The sequence below is a fragment of the Cyprinodon tularosa genome, unplaced genomic scaffold (assembly GCF_016077235.1).
Source record: "Cyprinodon tularosa strain WSP-4 unplaced genomic scaffold, ASM1607723v1 ctg234, whole genome shotgun sequence".
NCBI lineage: Eukaryota > Metazoa > Chordata > Actinopteri > Cyprinodontiformes > Cyprinodontidae > Cyprinodon > Cyprinodon tularosa.
Genome location: NW_024038875.1, coordinates 91531 through 111492, shown reverse-complemented (window position 1 = coordinate 111492; position 19962 = coordinate 91531). Strand labels below are relative to the sequence as shown.

Sequence of the window (19962 nt, the reverse complement as noted above, 5' to 3'; positions counted from 1 at the left end):
ACATGCCTGTAATCTATGTAATGGGTTAGCTTCATCTGGATTTATAGACAGATATAGCTGGGTATCATCAGCATAACAGTGGAAATTAATCCCATGCTGTCTAATAACTCTACCAATTGGGAGCATGTATAAAGTAAAGAGAATTGGTCCTAGCACTGATCCCTGTGGTACTCCACAGGTAACCTGTGAGCATGAGGAAGATCTATCATTAACATGAACAAACTGAATTCGATCAGATAGATAAGATTTAAACCAGTCTAGTGCTGTTCCTTTAATTCCAACAAAATATTCAAGTCTTTCTAAAAGAATATTATGGTCAACTGTATCAAATGCAGCACTAAGATCTAACAGGACGAGCACAGATACAAGTCCATTATCTGAGGCCATGAGAATATCATTAGTGACTTTCACCAGAGCTGTTTCAGGTCAATATGATTTATTTTCAGCATGTGTTTCCCCTTCATCTCCTTATCGTTTCTCTTCATTCACTTCACAATAAAACTGTGGGGTAACAGGATTACATTACATTTACATAAACACAGTTGGCTTGATTATAGGTCTGCTTATAGGTGAGATTGCTGCTCAATTTCTACACAAAATGTTAAATCATTTAACTGTATATGTTATTTACATCACCATGCTTGTTGGTGTGAGCTGTACTGGTTAACATCCCAAGTTTCAGCTAAAAATGGGGGGAATAAAATAGGCTTGCAACCTAGGACCCAATTTTCATGTGAAAATCAAGCTAAATTTTTAAATAAAGACCTTTAAAAATGAACAAATTTTTATCATCTTTCAAGTTTATTAGTGAGTTTGCATTAGGGCTCTTCTAATACCCAGCTGTTATAGTCGGAAAAGCTCTTAAGTGACATTGAATATGTTAAATTTTACTTTTAAATTTTTATTGTTAAATCACGTTTCATTCTTCCTTTCCAATTATTTTTATTTTATTGATTTTTCCATCTTAGCATCTTTGCTGAAAATACAGCAGCTCGTTTGACCTGAAGACAGCCTGGAAGTGCTGACTAACGACTGTTTATTTGTGTCTGCTGTGCACATACTCGGCGTATATTTGACCCGGGTCAATAGGTTGGATTTTTTGCATGTGTGATGGCCACAAAGGTTGTCGGGTCAGCTCACTAAAGTACGATCTCCTCCCTTTAATCTTTACAGACAGAAGAGCAACAAACAGGTTAAAACCGTAGGGCATCCAAGCCCGTCATCCAGGTTTTATTTCACCTTCCTCCATATATTTGATATTTTCCTAATTTACCCACGTCTTAACCTTCTCTTGTAAAACGTACATTTTTAGCCCTAAAATGCACCAAGCTTAAGAAAAATCAAGTATCTGCTGATTTATGAATGGGTTTAATCTGAAGAGACACAACAATATAAATTTACATTAAACAGCTGAGTAAACGGTGGCTTTATTTAAACAGATGCGTCTTGTCAAGAGTAATACTCCCTTATAAACGTGCATACGCTCTTGTCCACATAAACACATGCATTTGTGAGGCCCTGGTGGGGATGAAATGGATCCAGGCACACACACGCATACGGAAAACCACGCACACATGCTTGCAAGGAGCCAGCTGAAGTGAGGTAGCATTTTATCAGGACCATGTGGGCCATCTGGAGCCAATTAATACAACCCCTAAGGTCCAGACTCTGGATCGGGGCTCCCCTCATCAAACTTTAACCTTTACCATGAGAGGGAATACAAAGTCTGATTGTAGTTCAGCCTCATGCCAGAATAAATCATACGGTATGAAGCTTAAGACTCTTCTTCAGTTATGTGGATCATATTTCTGTGAAAGACTTGAAAATAGATGCCAGATTTTCATTCCATAGGACAGTTTAAAGATTAGGTGGGTTTAAGAATAGTCGTTTATTTGGTTCTGTTGGCTCGTGTGCTACTTGACTTTCTATGTTTGGCTTGTACCTACTCCAGATCAGTCTGCTGTTTCTGCCCCATTGAGGGCGCTTTAATAGTGCCACAAATTGACACGGGGGCAAGTAGCTCATGTTCCCCCTTTCTGCCCTTATCTGAATATCTGGTTGCAGTGGAACCAGCAAAGGTTTGAAACCAAACCACTCAGGCTGACGCACATGACAGCCAGCTCTCTACAGCTGAAGATCCGGAGCGTTTCTTTATGGGATGTGGTGTTACAGTAGGCTGTAATGAAATATCAGAAGGTATTTAAGAGGAATGCCTTCAAGTCCTGATCAGTCATTTGTTAATAAATGTTTGGACATATAAAGTGTCAGTGTGGTACGTAGATGAAGTCGATGCCGTGTATGTTTGCAAGTGCAGCATCGTTAAAACATAATCTATGTTCAGTATTAGATAGGGTACATTAGTACGCTGGATGTGTCCAAACACCGGAATACACTTACCAAAGATGTTTATAACTCTGTTTTTATTGTTTTTGACAATACTTGGCCCAAATAGGAGATTCTTCTTGGCAGAGTAATGTTTCTTTAACATATACACTATATTGCCAAAAGTATTTGCTCACCCATCCAAATTATTGGAATCAGGTGTTCCAATCACTTCCATGGCCACAGGTGTATAAATTCAAGCACCTAGGCATGCAGACTGTTTTTACAAACATTTGTGAAAGAATGGGTCGCTCTCAGGAGCTCAGTGAATTCCAGCGTGGAACTGTGATAGGATGCCACCTGTGCAACAAATCCAGTCGTGAAATTTCCTCGCTCCTAAATATTCCACAGTCAACTGTCAGCTGTATTATAAGAAAATGGAAGTGTTTGGGAACGACAGCAACTCAGCCACGAAGTGGTAGGCCACGTAAACTGACGGAGCGGGGTCAGCGGATGCTGACGCGCATAGTGCGAAGAGGTCGCCAACTTTCTGCAGAGTCAATCACTACAGACCTCCAAACTTCATGTGGCCTTCAGATTAGCTCAAGAACAGTGCGCAGAGAGCTTCATGGAATGGGTTTCCATGGTCGAGCAGCTGCATCCAAGCCATACATCACCAAGTGCAATGCAAAGCGTCGGATGCGGTGGTGTAAAGCACGCCGCCACTGGACTCTAGAGCAGTGGAGACGCGTTCTCTGGAGTGACGAATCGCGCTTCTCCATCTGGCAATCTGATGGACGGGTCTGGGTTTGGCGGTTGCCAGGAGAACGGTACTTGTCTGACTGCATTGTGCCAAGTGTAAAGTTTGGTGGAGGGGGGATTATGGTGTGGGGTTGTTTTTCAGGAGCTGGGCTTGGCCCCTTAGTTCCAGTGAAAGGAACTCTGAATGCTTCAGCATACCAAGACATTTTGGACAATTCCATGCTCCCAACTTTGTGGGAACAGTTTGGAGCTGGCCCCTTCCTCTTCCAACATGACTGTGCACCAGTGCACAAAGCAAGGTCCATAAAGACATGGATGACAGAGTCTGGTGTGGATGAACTTGACTGGCCTGCACAGAGTCCTGACCTCAACCCGATAGAACACCTTTGGGATGAATTAGAGCGGAGACTGAGAGCCAGGCCTTCTCGTCCAACATCAGTGTGCGACCTCACAAATGCGCTTCTGGAAGAATGGTCAAAAATTCCCATAAACACACTCCTAAACCTTGTGGACAGCCTTCCCAGAAGAGTTGAAGCTGTTCTAGCTGCAAAGGGTGGACCGACGTCATATTGAACCCTATGGATTAGGAACGGGATGTCACTTAAGCTCATATGTGAGTCAAGGCAGGTGAGCAAATACTTTTGGCAATATAGTGTATGTGACTCGACCTTTTCAGGTCAAAGTCTCAACAAAGTTTGTGTGAGGTTGAATGTTGTGCTTTTGATTCCGTGCCCTGGGACTTCAGTTGCCTGTTTGCCTTACTTCCAGTCCAGCTACTGATAAATAAGGACTACTTGCTCCATGAAACCTAAAAAAAAGAAACAATTTAAATGTTCAGTTATCAGTTACTGAAAAAAAAAAAAAAAATTGTGCAAAAAATGTTTTTTTTTCTCAATTTGAGCCATGTGGATACTTAGAGGAAATTAAATAGTCTGGCCATAAATCATGTTGTAAAGTTGCCATAGCAATGTCTGTGGACATTGTTGGTAAAAAAACGATCTAGAACGTTCACCGATTGAGTCTACCTCTTGGCTTTCTCTCTTTCCTCAAACATTCCTCTCTGTCTTCTTCCTTTGCTCTGCCATTCTTTGCATGGATTATTTACTGGCAGGATCATCAGTTCTTGAGCTCCTATCTGAAGCTGGGAGTATGTGTATATTATTAGAAATGAAGACGGGAAGAAATGGAGTGAGGAAGGGGCGGCTGAATGGATTAGAAAGGCATAAGTATGGACATCCTGTTGTAATCGCCATTTTCTTCTCAATCTACTGGTTCTCCGTCTCCTCTCTCAGCGTTTTCTCCCCTTTCCTTTTAAATCAATGCTATCGGCCTAATTTTAACCCGTGTGTGTCTGGCCTAAGTAACCTGTAGTGAGAGCAAATCAAAGAATGTTGACAGGGATGCTCGGTGCAGTGGTACTTACTAAAAGGCTGTTTCACTACACATTGTTCTCATGCTAATTTCTCAGCTCTTGCTTGGACTCCATTTTTAGTAAGTATGTGTAAATTGGTGTCTTTAAAAAATAAAGGAAATGGGGTTTAAAGGTGTTAAATAGGTGTTACTATTGTTGTTTTTTGTGCTCCTCTTCTCCTCTCACATTAATTTTTTACCCGTCTCTGTCACCTTTTGAATAATTACTTGTTGCCGAAGCTGGAGTCTCAGAAATACCAAGCGCTACGGCTTTATTTATCTAATCAGCTGCTTTTATATTCTTTCCAAACCCTCGTATTATCACATCATCAGCGAAGCAGATCCCTCTTTTATTACCTTTTCTTCAGCAGACATCTCTGCAGTCGGCATATCATTAAAAAGGAGAGAGTGAGAACTGACGCTGCATATAAAGAAGGCAAAGGAACGGAACTCAGTCCGGTTTCTGGAGAGTTTCTAGGAAGTGTTGCCAGCTAGAACTAGAACTTTATTATTTATTTTTTGGAGAAAATAAAATTAACACATTTTTACTTGGGTCAGTGATTGCTGTCAAAGCAGGCTGTTTCAGTTGTGATTTTCATCCTTCGGTACATTTCCTCTAGCTTTTTGTGTTATGCTTGCTCTTTATTTTTGTTTTTGTCGGATACTCCCCTCCCTTCCAGAATCCCTCTTTTCTCTTTAAGCTGATGAATCCTGTTCATCTTCATTTGAACCCATAAAGAGGATTTTATGGAAAGCCGAGTTCAAACTCTTCTTTAGTCAATAGGAGCACCACAGATTCATTTTGATGCATGCTGTGCATTTTACATCCGCATTAAGCACACAGAGCAGATTTAATAAAAGATGTCGAAGCCGATGCAATCACTTAATTAGACGGAGACCTATGTTGCATCAGCAGCTAAGTTATACAAAGGGATATGAGTCGCTCTTGTCGGCCTGATCTCCTCCTGACCAGGCCTGCCGTACTGTTTGCCTAAGCTCCCCAGGACAGAAGGCAACAACAATGAACGTTCTAACAACAATTGATATATTCTTTATTTCTTTTTTTATAAAATAAAGGATGAAGGTTAAAAAAAACTGTATAAACACTTCAAGAAAAACACTAGTTGAGTCACTTTGAATAAACAGGACTACCGTATTGGCTAAAGAAAGCCACTGTTGGCACTGATATTGCTTTACTATCTAGATAAAACATGCATGTGTTCAATGTGTTGAAATGATGAGCGTTGCTGCAGATGTTTGTGGCTAACTATTTTCACATATCTTGCTTTCACTGTGTGTAATTCCCACCCTATTTCCTCTTCTTCCTCCTCATTTATCTTTAGTGCACACTCTCTGAAGTTCCCACCCTTACAGGCACGCAAACCTCCCCGCTCCCAACTTCCTGTCTGCTAGTCTTGCTTATGAAGCTCATCTTCTGTTTTCATTGTTTTACTCTAGCTTTGTCCTCCACTTTTTATTTACTTTCTCAGAGTACAGGGTTAGTAGCATTGATGCTGCATTGCTTCAATAACGTCCTATGTTGGACTTCCATCTGGGGCCTTTCTGTAACATAATAATAAAAAAATCCAGAGTTTTTACCTGTTTTATGACCCTTGTGGCAATAAGTTCTGCATCTGTAAAATATGGGTACAAATAAGCAAAAGGGGTAAATTTTATGCCAAAAAAAAAGCACTTATGTTTTTATTTTTCTTTCATTGCAAACGTGTTAGTGTTCAAATGTGAGGGATCTTGGGGTAGACGCAGTACAAACAGTTGTTTGGCCCTCCTAATGTTGAGGTTTGGACTATGCTTCAGCAATCATTTCTCAATTTCTCACATATTGAGTCCATGTCAGGGCAGGAAATTGACACGTTTTAACTCTGCACTGTTCTCTGATTGGAGTGTAATCGGAGCTCTGAACCTCTCAGCAGCTGCTCCAAATGCACCACGAGTGTTCTCCAGACATGATCCTATCTCCTGTTACCTTGGTCCGCTCCCCGGCAAATTGACAAATAACACCAGGATATCATATTGCTTCTGCTGCTGCTCCTCAACATTAATAGTATGACACACACACACACAGACACGAGACAGCACTAATCGATTGAAGGCTGCTCGCTGCTCTATGCGCCCCCTGATCGTCTGGGACGTTTGTACTTTGTGTAAAACCACATCCAGCTTTGTGAAGGAAAATTTGCCTTTTTTTTCCCAGCTACATGCTTATTGATTACCTAACTCTAACTCTTGGCTTGGCTGATGTACTAAACCAAGAAATAAGGAGAAAAGAAACCAGCAGAGGTATTTATAAGGTATTCTGTGCCTTAAAAAAACAAAAAAACATTATAAAAATAGAAAAAGAATACACAAGTGGAAAGAGATCAAGAGGAACAGTGAGCATGATGCTTTAATCCTCAATACAAAATAGAACTACATGGATAGAAGCTACAAGAGGGAATACGTATTAAACATTCTGTGTAAATATTAAGTAAAAAGTTTGCAAGTGTCACTAAGCTGGGATCTCCAAAACACTGGGTTCCTCATTTGCAATGTGACACATTTTGCATTATTGTTCTGTTTTATATCTCACCATTTGGTGCTGAGGGAACAGATTTTTTTTTTTTTTAGTTTTAACCAAGATTTCATTTGAACAAAGCCTATATTTAATTACCTGCTGAAAATGATAACTACGAGTGCTGCTAGCATGTCCATGTGGATTGCACAGTAAAAGGATTTGCTTTATTTCTAAAGAGAAAAAAAATCAGATTCACTCTCACCTGCTGGAATAGACCTGTTATCCAATAGAAGGACAGAAGATGGAAACCTCTCTGTCTTGAAAGTATTCATTGGTTGTCCTGAGAGTCGGTCAATTCCATCATCAGACAATAAGCGTCGTTCACCGCATGCTTTTGACTGAATTAGATGCAGGATGATAAAAGGGAAAGTATCAATGTAAAATCCTTTGGTAGAAATACTTGAGGTGTGGATGAATACTTTGCTATTCCAACAGCTGGCTCATTACAACACCTCCTGACTAAGCCTTTGGCTACTGCAGATAAGGTCGGTAGTTTTCTTAGTCATCCATAGAGAGAATTCGGTTCTGTGGGGTCTGAACACAGATTAAATAGGTAGGGAAAGTTAGTGATGCCTCGGTTAACCAGCTGCATTTTCAGGGGTGGCCATATTCTACCTCCTCAATAAGACCTCTTTATTCCTTCAATGGTCCATTAGTCTCGATTAAAAACTATAGTTATGCAAACTTGTTGGATCAAAAAAGTAATAATTTCTGTAAGAACTCTTTTGATTGCTTGTTTCCGCCTTAACTGTGTGAGATTTATTTTACCTCTGCACTAACTGCCCTACAAATAACAGCTTTGTGTTTTGCAACCATGACTATCCCATCTTTTGTCTAGGTCTTAATGTTTCAGTTGAAAGTGTTACTGCTGCCGATGTCTGTTTAGAAGGGAAACAGCTTGTTTATTTTGACCAAATAGAATCAACTAGTTGGGGTGGCCAATGATTGGCTGAGGGTGGCCATAGCAACCCCTGCCGACCCCTCATCTAGCTCTATCCCTGCTTCTAACTGAACAATAGCTATTGCTTTCTTCTTTTGCTAAGCTCTGTTTGGCTCCATTAAAAATATCTTTGTCATGATATGAATTCAGAGAGACGGCACTAAAGCTTGTATTTTCCTTCATCTGCATGTTTTCTGCCCCCTCAGGCCTCGTCTCCAGGCTCAGCGGAAGTTCGCCCAGTCGCAGCCCAACTCGCCCAGCACTACACCGGTCAAAGTGGCCGACACAGGCAGCCTGAACGGCAGCCTGTCCGCTGCTCCGTCAACGTCCCTGTCGTCACTCTCCTCTTCGCTGTCCTCCTCCATCCAGGACCTGTCTCGGCGCAAACCCAAGACGGAGGACTTCCTCACCTTCCTCTGCCTCAGAGGTAGGTCGCAGCACAGCAGAGCAGATGGAGACATGCACACCCACGACCAAGAATGCTGCTGAACAAGAAAGCTGCAGATACAGCTTGTTCTGATATTTCACACAGTTCCAAGTTGCAGGCCTCTGTTGGCAGGAGGCACACATTATGTCTGAGGGTTGACAACACTTTGTTGGCTGTTTGAACGAAGGGATGGGTGTGTTAGTGAATCAAACGCAATAATAAGACTGAAGTCTAGTTTTGATCGCCTTAGCCTAAACGTGCACACACACAGATCCATACAGTCAGTGATACTATCCATGCTGTTGCCTAAGGCTGAGATTATCCTGCATTTCATCGGCTTACACATCTTCCCCCTCCTACTTTTCAGCAACTGTCTGTCTCCTTAACACCCTGCCTATCACCCTCTACTACAGCAGCTGTTGGTACATGGGGTATTCACACACCGCCCGCTCTGCAAACACTACACAGGTTCACTGACACTATGGCACACCTTCAATGTCAAATGAACTGTGAGAGCCACGGCGTAGCTATTAGCAGCTGAATTAGTTTTCTCCCCGTTTGTGAGCTGCACGCTCTCATGCTGCAAAGAAGCTGATGTGCTTGATTGTTTTAACAAGAAGAACACGTTGACACCAGAGGGCATCGTTCACTGGTATCATGTCAGCAAAAGTAGCCCAGCCTCCATTAGAAGATCATGCTAAGTGAAACCCAGCCCTTATTTTCTTTAGTGATTGAAGGTGTGTTGCAGCTGGAGAGGATCAGGCTGTTCCCAGGATTTTGCAAAAACCAAATGTATTTTATGTAATGTTTTGCTCAATTCAGTACGAGGGCAATCTAAAGTGCTTAAGGTGAATTAAAGAATAAAATGGAAAAAGAAAAGGCAGAATAAAGCAAATAAAGATCAAAACATGATAAAAGCAGGTATTAAAGCAGGTATTAAAGCATGTAAAACACTTTGATCACAAACTGATACCTCAGTTAACTTTTACAGTCAAAGGCAGCTCTAATCTTATGGGTTTTTAACTTTAAGAACTCAGACTTTCAGCACTGTTACAGTCTTCTGGGAGTTTGTTCCAGATCAGTGGAGCATAGGAACTAAATCCTGCTTCTCCATTTTTGGTTCTAGTTCTGGGTGAACAGAGTAGGCTTAAGCTAGAAGACCTGAGCGGTCTCGGAGGTAGATACACTGACAACAGATATCTAATGTATTGAGGTGCTGATCCCTTCCATGATTTATAGACTAATAGAAGGATTTCTCAGAGCTACAGGGAGCCATTGTAAGGACTTCAGAATTTGGCTGATGTGCTCTACTTTCTTAGTTCTAGTGAGAACACAGGCAGCAGCATTTTGGATCAGCTGCAGCTGTTGCAGTAATCAGTAGAACTAAAGGTAAATGCATGATCCTAGATCCGACTTGGACTTTAATCCTTTAATCCTGGGAATGCTCTTAAATGTTCTTAAAACCTTTATAGTGTTCAATACATTTTAAAGAAGCCCTAAGAGCTTGTTCCATTTATAGTAAGTAAAAAAAAAAAAAAAAAAAACATATTTGAAAATTTAAGTATTTCATAAATTCAGAAAAACGAGATTCACACAAAGGCCCATTACATCATATGTGTGCAATTAGAACATCGTCACTGATGATTTTTCCTTGGCGATACATCGGCCCAATGATATTAGCATTTTTTCCCCCCTGATATCTATCTCAGAAGATGCATGCAGGCATTCACCACTTCTAAGTACATTCAGCAGCCATACCTTTAGATCAAGTAAGGCTCATGCATTGCTGCTCCCGCCATTTGTTATTCATTAATAAAGTGTTTTTGACTTGGTAATGTGCTCTTTAAATCTCAACTTTTAATAGTCGTTATTGTTGTGTCACTTTTTTCACGTTGATGAAGAGAAAAGATCTACCTTAAGAATCAGCCCCAAAAAATCAGTAGCATATATCAAGGATTGGTTAGACTGATGTCAGAGTAATCTGCATCAACATCGGCTTTAAAATAAATAAATAAATGTTTGCTAGTGTATCAGTGAACACCATGAGATCCAAAAAGCTCTCTGAGGCTTTCAGAAAGAAGGTTGCAGCAGCTTATCTTATCTTATCTGGTACTTTTAATAGAATTTACATGAAAAAATAGTCTGCAAAATGATTAAACAACCCTCTAAAACCCAGAATCATCCCTGTACAACTATCAATGGGTGGCAGAGAGTTATAGAAATATAAGAAATAGATATAAGAAATAACTGAATATCTCACAGCTGAAAGGAGTGAGAATTTCCATGTTTGTCATGTTTGATCTGAACTCTGTCAGACACTGGGGGTTGGATACAGGAAGCATCCCTAAGAAGTAATTTCAACAAAGAGGTAAAACTATTTCTGGACTCAGGTCATTTTTGTCATTATGAATATGTATATTTAAGTTTTTATTGTTTACCGTATAGTTTCTCAGTGTTTACCATAGTTTCACATTCAAACTTTCATAAATCCCTGAGAAAACTGTGTTATGGGTATCTTTAGAAGATTCACTAAGACTTTATATCACCTAAAAAAGATGGCACATTTAATCAAAAAAATGTTTTTTGATGTCTTAGTTGATTAAATGATCTCCAAATCTTGAGAAAATGCATAATCCTTTTGTTGCCAGTGTTTGCATTATCCAGGATTTTCTTTTTTTCAGATTAAATTGATTAAACTCTCTAAGTTCGCCTTTTGTGTAGGTGAAGGCATTTCAGCTTAAATTACTGAAATGTGTTGCGCACATGGAGCTGTTATAAGGAGAATGCCCCATTACTGGGCGTCATTTAACCTCAGAGGTCTCATTTAAGAACGTATAATTGCCGGTTGCTAAATCTGACCTAAATCTTTTGGTGCTGAGAACTTGAACCGTTTGAAGAACAGAGGCTGTGTGTGGAAATATGGGTCATCAAAATCACTTTTTTCTGTTTTACAAGCTCGCTTCTAGTCTAAACAATTCAGATTTGCATCTAGCTGACCATTTTTTATTGCTAGCTCTCTGCCTTGTATTTTTTATTTTTTTTTCTAGAAGTCAGTTGTGTGTTTTAGGGTTTTGTTGAGCTTTCAGTTTTCCACAAATGTCCTGCCCTCTTTTTCCTTTGGCCTCTAGTGACCCAATATACAGAGGCCCCTTACCAAGATGGAGGACATGGGAGAATGTCAGCGGAGCCTCTGAGGTTCAGCCTGCGAATTATGTGTGTTCTAGCAGGGTTGCAGCTGCAAATGTTGTTCTCCTTTGTGTACCCACATGGATTCAGCATATAAGTATATCTCTGGTGATCTTTTCGAAGGGATGCACATCTATGATGTTTACAGAAAACCCTCCAAATCCCCTGAATGATTCAAGATATCTGACCGGAACTTCTGTTAAAATCCATCTTCATCTTTTTAAATCTCTTCCATTTGATTCGTCCATTTTTTTTGGTAATGAGCTGCAATCCAACAAGGCAGGGACATTTCTACCCTGAAAAACCCATCAATGTTGAATTCTGGGATTTGTCTCAGGTCAAACGTTCACAGCAGTGTGTAAACACTGAAGAACCCCCCATACACACACACAACCACACCCCCTCACTGCGCTGTTTGCTTATCTTATCTGGCAAACATTACACATCCACCCGAAAAGCTTCCATCCATCACTCTGGCTGACGGCAACATAAAAGCAGTCAGAATGTGAAGGATTAGTTAGTGATAAAAGTAAGCAGCTAACTTTTTTTCCTCACTTTTTTTTGTCTGATCTGTGCTCTTAAATGTCTCTTTCAAGGTCTTTATCCAATCCCATGATGTTACTGGTGAAGGTTTCAATATTATATGACAAAGTCCTTTTTTTTATTCCTGATCATTCAAAAGGTAACATGTGAATAACCCCAAAGAGTAATAATTCTTGTACAAGGAGATAAACATGCACGCTTTCCCTCCTACACTAATAAGGGTTCTATTCTGTATTTATGTAATTTTTCATTTATTTCTCCTGTAAATACACACATACACCACAACTGGAATTAGTCCCTCCCCCTGTGGGCTTTGGATGGTGTTTATGTGTGGTCTGCGCCAGTAGCCTGCCTGTTTATATCCATTGAGAAAGCCATTTGGGTAGTAGCCAGACAGTCTGCCTCTGGCCCTTTTGGCCTGGGGTTAAAGCGAAGGTGCAGCGCTGTTGACGGCTGGGCAGGGGCAGCACTGAGTGGAAGGAGTTTATTTAACTTAAGGGAGCGATTTAAACATGACCAAGAAAGGATGCTGTGACAATTCTGATCATTTTACAATAATCTGGAGAGCAAATAAAAACCTCAGAGAAAGGTTTAAAGATCAGAGTGTTTTAAAGGAGCATTTCTGCTGTTGTTGCTGGTGCAGTTTCCTCTGTACAGATTGTTTGTGGCGTTCTGTGTGTGCACCTCTGCAGTGTTTATCCCTCTGCCCCACTGCTGCCTTCTCAGCTTGCCAAATCCCAGAAGGGTGCCTCTTAGGTTCAGTGAGGCCAACTCTGCTGCACTGCTTGCATAACCTTCCAGCACTGACCCAGTGAACCAAAGACCTCTAATTCCTAGGATCTGATTATACACTCCTCAAATGTGGACTTTCCTTAACAGAAGTATTATAGAAACCTTGAAAAAAGTGTTCCTACATTTGAACTTAAACATTGCAACTTAAGATAGGAGCAGAGGTTCACCTTCAGGCAGAGCAGTATCCAGAATAGAATGCTTTAGATCAAAGTATATAAATGTTTTTGAATGGCCTAGTCAAAGTTTAGACATAAAACTAATAGAATCTGTTGCAAAACCTACGAATTAAAGCTCAGAGATACAAACCATCTAATGGGACTCCGGTTAAGATACTTTCCTACAAAAAGAAAAAGTTGCTCGAGACACAACTTTAAAGAAATATAACCTTAATTTTAATGAAAGTTGGTTCTGCAGTGTTTTCACTAATGGGCCCCAATGCACATGTGCTGCACACTTTTCAGATTTTATTTCTATAAAAGTAAATTGATACCCAATATAATTATCCCTTCCATTTCAATTCTTTAATACTCTGAATTAGGCTGTCTCACAGGAAAACAATGAATTACTTTAAAGTTAGGGGTGTGTGAGAAGATGCAAGTGATATGAATTTTCTGCACCTACTGAAAATCATAAGGTTTCCTTTTCTTTGAACACACTTTTTTGCTGCTTGAAGTACATTTTCACTCCCAGGAATTGTGCAGCTCTTTCAAACACGAGTTATCGCTTTGACAACTCGATTCTCTCAGGAATAAGCTGCTTCTGTCCCGCTGCCGTATACGGATGCTTTTAGATTAACAGCTGGAAGTCGCATGTTTGCATACAGTAATGACTTTATTGTTCAGTATGACACTGTCCCTGGAAGTAGGGCTATTGTCTATGTAACCAATAGCTCTGCTGACAATAAGGAGGTAATTTTTGGGTGAAATCTCATTCTTCATAAAATTGATTGAAGTCGTTTTGGGTTTCTTTCTTGCTAGAAAGCCTGTTCTTGTTTTCTCTCTCAGTTCCTGCTCATGAATTCTGTTCTTATTTGTAAGTCCTCACATCTGCATGTTCCCGTTGTGGCTAAAACAACCTGATTGACTATTAAAATTGTCCTCATTGTTTCACTTCCAGTTAAGGGGACAAAGGAAGGATGGCGGGAAAAAAGGAAGGTTTTGTAATTATGCCACCCCACCCAAGAGCCCCGTTCAAAATGACAATCCTAATAGACTCTTTCAGACCTAATTATGACTTGTCTGACCGGAATGAGGTGGATGAAAAGCCGATGTAATTGGGGTATTGTGCTCAAGCCTTGCTTGAGACCATAAAGTAGAAATTGGCTTCTTTTTTTTTCTTCTTTATATTTTCCTTCCCCAGTTATAATTTTCTTTTCTGTGCATCCTCTGGTAAATATCAGTGGCTCAGGTCATATCAGTTCAAAAAAGGTCCTTTAAGCCCCATAAGAATTGCATCTACTTCCTTTGGTAGGTCAGCCGTGGTCAGTGTTGGACTGTGGGATGAAGCTGGGGTACCCAGAGAGAACACATACACACAGACTGTTGGGTAACTGGTCTATTTGTGTCACCCCAAGTGTGTTTGTCTGTGTTGTTCTGTGAAATGCTATCTTGCTTAACCCCTCCTTTTGCCCAATGACCGAAGGAGACAAACACAGCTTCTTTTTCTCTTATTTTCTAATTAATATGATAAATAATGTTAAAACTCTGATAACGTTGCAATTTAGCTGGAAGGTCATTTGATCACGTTTTATGAGAGGGGGTAACAGTCTAGGGCTGCAGCTAACGATTAATTTGCTAATCGATTAATCTGTTTCTTTTTTTTTTTTTATCTGATAGCAAGATTTTTGACAGAATAAAACCAGGTGAAACTAAAACTTTTACACTTGAGTTCTGCATAACGCATATTGACAGACAAAAAACCCTGTGCAATAACCCGTTTCTCTATGTTTTACAACCAGTACAATAACTATATGTATAAGTGTAAATATCCATCTATATAAATACCCATGTAAACACCTTGTGCAATAACCTCCTATAATAATCCTACTATCAAAAACGAAAAAATGTGGACGCACTGTTTATACTGTATGTAACCCATACACCTTTTTCTTTCTTTGGCCTTTGACTATTTGCGCTGATGTAACGAGTAAATTTCTCCGCTGTGAGATCAATAAAGTCAATCAATCAATCAAAAGTTTATTTTTATCTTAAATGCTATCTATATTAATATATATCTATATTTTTTATTACAAATATATCTACAAATGAGTCTCTGTACTGCATTAATCGATGACTAAATTAGTTGACGAATGTTTCAGTAATCGATTAATCTGATTAATTTTCTCAGCCCTATAACAGCCAGTTATGTTCTCTCTTTTCGTATATTTTTTTTGTGTACCTTTGACCCTGCGACCCCAGATGCCCCATGCTTTACCTCAGGTGGCCCTGCAGTCTGTTACCATTAGCCTGCTGACCTTTTTTCAGAGTGGTAATTTACAACCATTTAGTTAATGAAGCTGGTCATTAAAAGTTGATTGCACCAGTCTTGGTGCTCCTTTCTTGAGTATATTTTCAGTCTCTGTTTCACCATTGGTGTGTTTCAGTGTATTAGTGCAATGTTTGCCATTTTTGCACCTTCTGGATTGTTTGTCCTTCTAAAAAGAAATTAATGTTCAACCATGTCTTATTTTGCATATTATAGATTAAAGTACAAAGGAAGCACATACAGGACTTTAGTTCACACACACACATAATAAAAATAAAAAAAAATAATAAAAAAAATTATATATATATATATATATATATATAATTTTTATTTTATTTTTTTGCGTTAAACATATTGTTGAAGCTTTGCTATGAATTTAGAATGATTATCCTGATTTAAGGAATTTTTCAGAGGTCCTCATCAGGACTTCTGACAAAACTTCACTCCTAACACTCATTTAAGGTATTATTTATGGTGTATAAAAGTGTTTTGAACCTTAATAATTCTAAGGTTTCTCTAACATAAGTTTTAAAAATAAACACATCTATCTTATACATTCATGTTTACATTGAAAGTAAGACTGTATTGGGTGTTGCAGCTCCCAGTTTTTCTGTTGCGATTGTTTCTTCTAGTTAAACTTGGATGTCCCCAACATGGCTGTACATCGATAGAGTAAGGCACATGTTCCATTAACCAGGAAAAATACTTTTTCTTTTTTTTTTTGCAAGAGCTGTCCAAAGAATGAAGCCTCAAATTAGTGTTATGAATTTATGCCTCCAGTAGGTGGAATCAAATGACACAGCTGCAGCACAGCAGAGAGGGAGTTGAGGAGAGCAACACCTTTCATCCTCTGACCGAAGAGATGTGCTTAGATTCTTTCTATTTCTTTGCAAAGCTAACATATTGCTACATTCATCTGCAATTTACTTATTGACAAAAGTCAATAAGTAAATTATAACCGTTAAATTTAAACTCATGTCATCTTTCAGAAGATACATAAACCTGATACAAGCTTTGGTTGGTTTGCTTATTTTAAAGATTTAACTCTTCATATATATAGTTTTTTTTTTTTTTTTTTTTTCAATTTGCTAATTTTGAGGCTTATTTATATATTTATTAGATTTATCTCCTCTATAAGTAGTACAATTGTTCAATGATCTCAAATTGGGTTATCTTAATTGGCTTTAAATGTATTAAATGTGTAAAATCTAAGGCGAGCATTTAGTCTTCTCCAAAACAAGAATGCTAATTAAATAACAGGCTCAGTTCATTATGTGCTATTTTAAGTACTACGTATAGTTTAATACAGGCCAGCTGAATTCGGCCTATTTCTCAGAGGCTTAACAATTATTTTAATTGGCTTATAATCACACATTACTTTTCCATTAATGCGCTTTTAAACACTGAGACCCCCTAAAAGGGTAATAAAAACCACAGTAGTTTCTCCTGCTATGCTATCGATTTAGTCATAAAGGCCTCACAACTTCATAAAATCCACAGTTTTCTGCTCACTGCCAGATTTAATCAAAGCTGAGAGAAGGTTGCATAAAACACATTTTCTTGGGAAATACCAATCAGCAATCACAAACGAGTAGTTATTAAATTAGAAAGCAGGGAAGACTCTTTTGTTTTGCTGTTTTTTTTTATTTTAATAGAAACCTCTGATGGAGTTCCTTATATGTCAACCATTATCTTTTTTGTGCGTGTTATCATGTAAATAAGCGGCAGCATGAGAAATAAACTTGGAATCTGTGATTTAGCTTTTATTTTATCAATTATCTTAAAGTAAGACGCTTCTCTTTTTCTAACCTTTCAGTGTTTTTTACAATAGTTTTTTTTGTGGAAGTCATCTGCAGGAGCATTGGACTCATGTGAGGCAAAGGAGTTACAATGTTTTTGACCTGCCAGTAGATGTTTTGTTTTATCTTTGTTGCTTCTAGTCAATTTTTTGTAAAGCTTTATTTTTTTCTGTATTCGTCTTTAATGTTTGTTAAACTTGGTAAGCATTGAAAACAATAGATGTCCTGTACAGAGTCTGACATGAACTCTGGTGCTCTGTTTTCCTCTCCCATTTTCTCATGCTTGTCTCCCCTTTTATTGCACGGGTCATAAAAGCCTGAAGGACGCCATTATATTGAAATTCTTCTTAACGTCTTAAGCGTCATTTTTGTTAATCTTTAGGACTATAATCAGATTTCATTACTTACAGAAAATAACTTGTTTTAAGATTTCCTAAAAAGAGAATGTGTAGCTGAGGAGGGTCTGTGTTGTGGTCTTTTATGTCTATTTTATTTTACTTTCCTCCCATTAGAATAGATTTTTTTAGATGATCTTAAATGGATATCAATCCCTTAAAAAAAAATAATAAAAATGTTCCCTCTTGATGGGTGAAATTATATATATAAGTAGCTCATATATGCATCGACAGGATGGGGCCGCCTGTGGAGCTGGTATACAGTTGCCTTTTGTGTCCCTGCTTTTTAGTGTATGACTGCTTCTCTCTCCTTGAATCCCAGGTGGCCTCACTAACACTATGTATGGTTCTGCTGGAGGTTTTTTCTCTCCACTGTCACTACAAGCATGCCTAGTGTGAGGGATTGCATTGGAGTCAATGAATCGATTCAATCCACTGGTTTTCCTTTTGAATCAATTTGACTGTATGATCAATTTGAATTGTAAAGTGCCTCGGGAATTGGCACCATATAAATAAACTGAATTGAATTGAACATAAATGGTAAGTTAGACGAGTGAAATTTACAAAAAAATGTTGTTTGCCCACTGAATAATTGGTCCAACTATATGAGTTCTGTTGGAGGTGTGACCTTTTGTTTGGGGCTAAGTGGGGTAACATAGGAGGCCATCTGCTGCCAAAACAATTCACCTCTTTTCTCATACAGAGATTTATTTGTGAGAGACGACAGGGAAAGTTATGGGCTATGACACAAAGAGGAAAGAGGGGGAACATCGGCTTTCTTTTCCAATAGGCTTGGTAATTGACCGTAATCCTGTTTGGAAGAGTGAAAGAGACAGATTTGGGATTGGCTCTGCAGCAAGAGACTTTCACAAGTAATGTGAGCACATGTACGTAATGTATGTCTCAGAACTGTCAAAACGCTGGAGCCTCTGTAGAAAGAGACGGCTTATTGCGTACTACCGGTGCTCTGGATCCAATCCCAGCTATCAGTAGAAATGTGTTCTCCTTTTCCCTCTGCTCTGCATTGGGTTGAATTGCTTTTTATTGCAGTTCAGCTTTGTTCAAAAAGCAAGTTGGTTCAACTAAAATGCAAGAAAAAAAAAACAGCAGAAACAATAGGTGCTGTGAGTGTCAAATTAGAAATGTAAATTCTTCAAATGCAGCTTATCAGCAGCAGATTGGAAGGTGTTAGCTGTGCCGGCATATTCAGAAACAATAGAGCTGTCATCAGTCTAACATTGTGTCGTTCACGTCCTTGATTATGTTTGTGCATTTAACTGTGAGTGTAACAATGGTGCTGCTCCGTTCCGAGCGGCTGGGGGAGCATCAATGGGCCACCAGCCGGGATAATAACAGATTAAAAACAGCAGCACAATCAGCATTACACTTTAGCCTGTGAGGGACTTATTTTTATGGTAATATTCAATACTGATGTTGATCCATTTGGAAGATTTCAGATTACAATCTAAAGGGATGCCTTTTAATATACTAACAGCTGCATCATGTTTAACATTTTGGCTAAATCTTTTTTAAGGGAGATTTTCAGTTTCTCTCTCTGAGCTCTTGCAGATGCTGCTGTTCAAATTTGATAAATATGGTTTAACTTACTAAGCATGAAAACAAGTGTCTAGATGTGATTTGTCCCTCCAGATGTTCCCTTTTTTAATTTCACCTGGGGTTTTTTTCTGTCCAAAAAAACATCCAATAATCCGTTCTTTGATTTGTCCATCCATTCATCCATTAGTTTATCCATTCCATTCAATCTGTCCACCTTTTTATTCATAATATTTCTCCTTCAATCTATTCCTTTTTTTCCCTCTCCCAGTAGTCCACACCTCCATCCATCAGTACCTTTCTTTTACCATAAAAGTTTGGAAGTTGTAATTTCATTTTGCTGAATGGAAACACTGCAATTTTTAAAATAACTCAAGTTTTTACACTTTGACCCTTTTTTTTTTCACATCACAATATCTGTGGCTGAACATTAGTGTCTTGTATAAAAGAAGACGGGAAGTAGTATGAGGATGATGGCGACCCCTAAAGCCGTGGCTGAAATCTGGATATCTGATGTTAACATGCGCTGCTGCCATGTTGTTTTTGGCCTTTATCATGTACACAAATGTATTTAAATGCAAGCTTAGGTGTATTGCTTATTGAACAGGAATACAGCAATTTTGAAAAGTGCCAGAATATATGATTTGTTTTCTGTCAGTCTGTCTCTATAACTGCTCCATCTGTTCAGTTATTTGCTATGAAATAAAACGTTATTGTGTCTATTTTTGTTGCATTAAAAAAAATCAGGAATCCCTCTTATATTTTTTACCTTCTGC

General features: G+C 38.9%; 1 protein-coding gene across 1 annotated transcript in view; it reads left to right on the top strand.

Annotated features, from left to right (window-relative positions):
* The window catches only part of jarid2b (jumonji, AT rich interactive domain 2b), a 124113-nt gene that overhangs the window by 77253 nt on the left and 26898 nt on the right, over positions 1-19962 (top strand). Inside the window, exon 4 of the mRNA XM_038287062.1 lies at positions 8213-8433. Coding sequence (XP_038142990.1) covers positions 8213-8433 — 221 coding nt within the window. The remainder of the gene's footprint in view (positions 1-8212; positions 8434-19962) is intronic.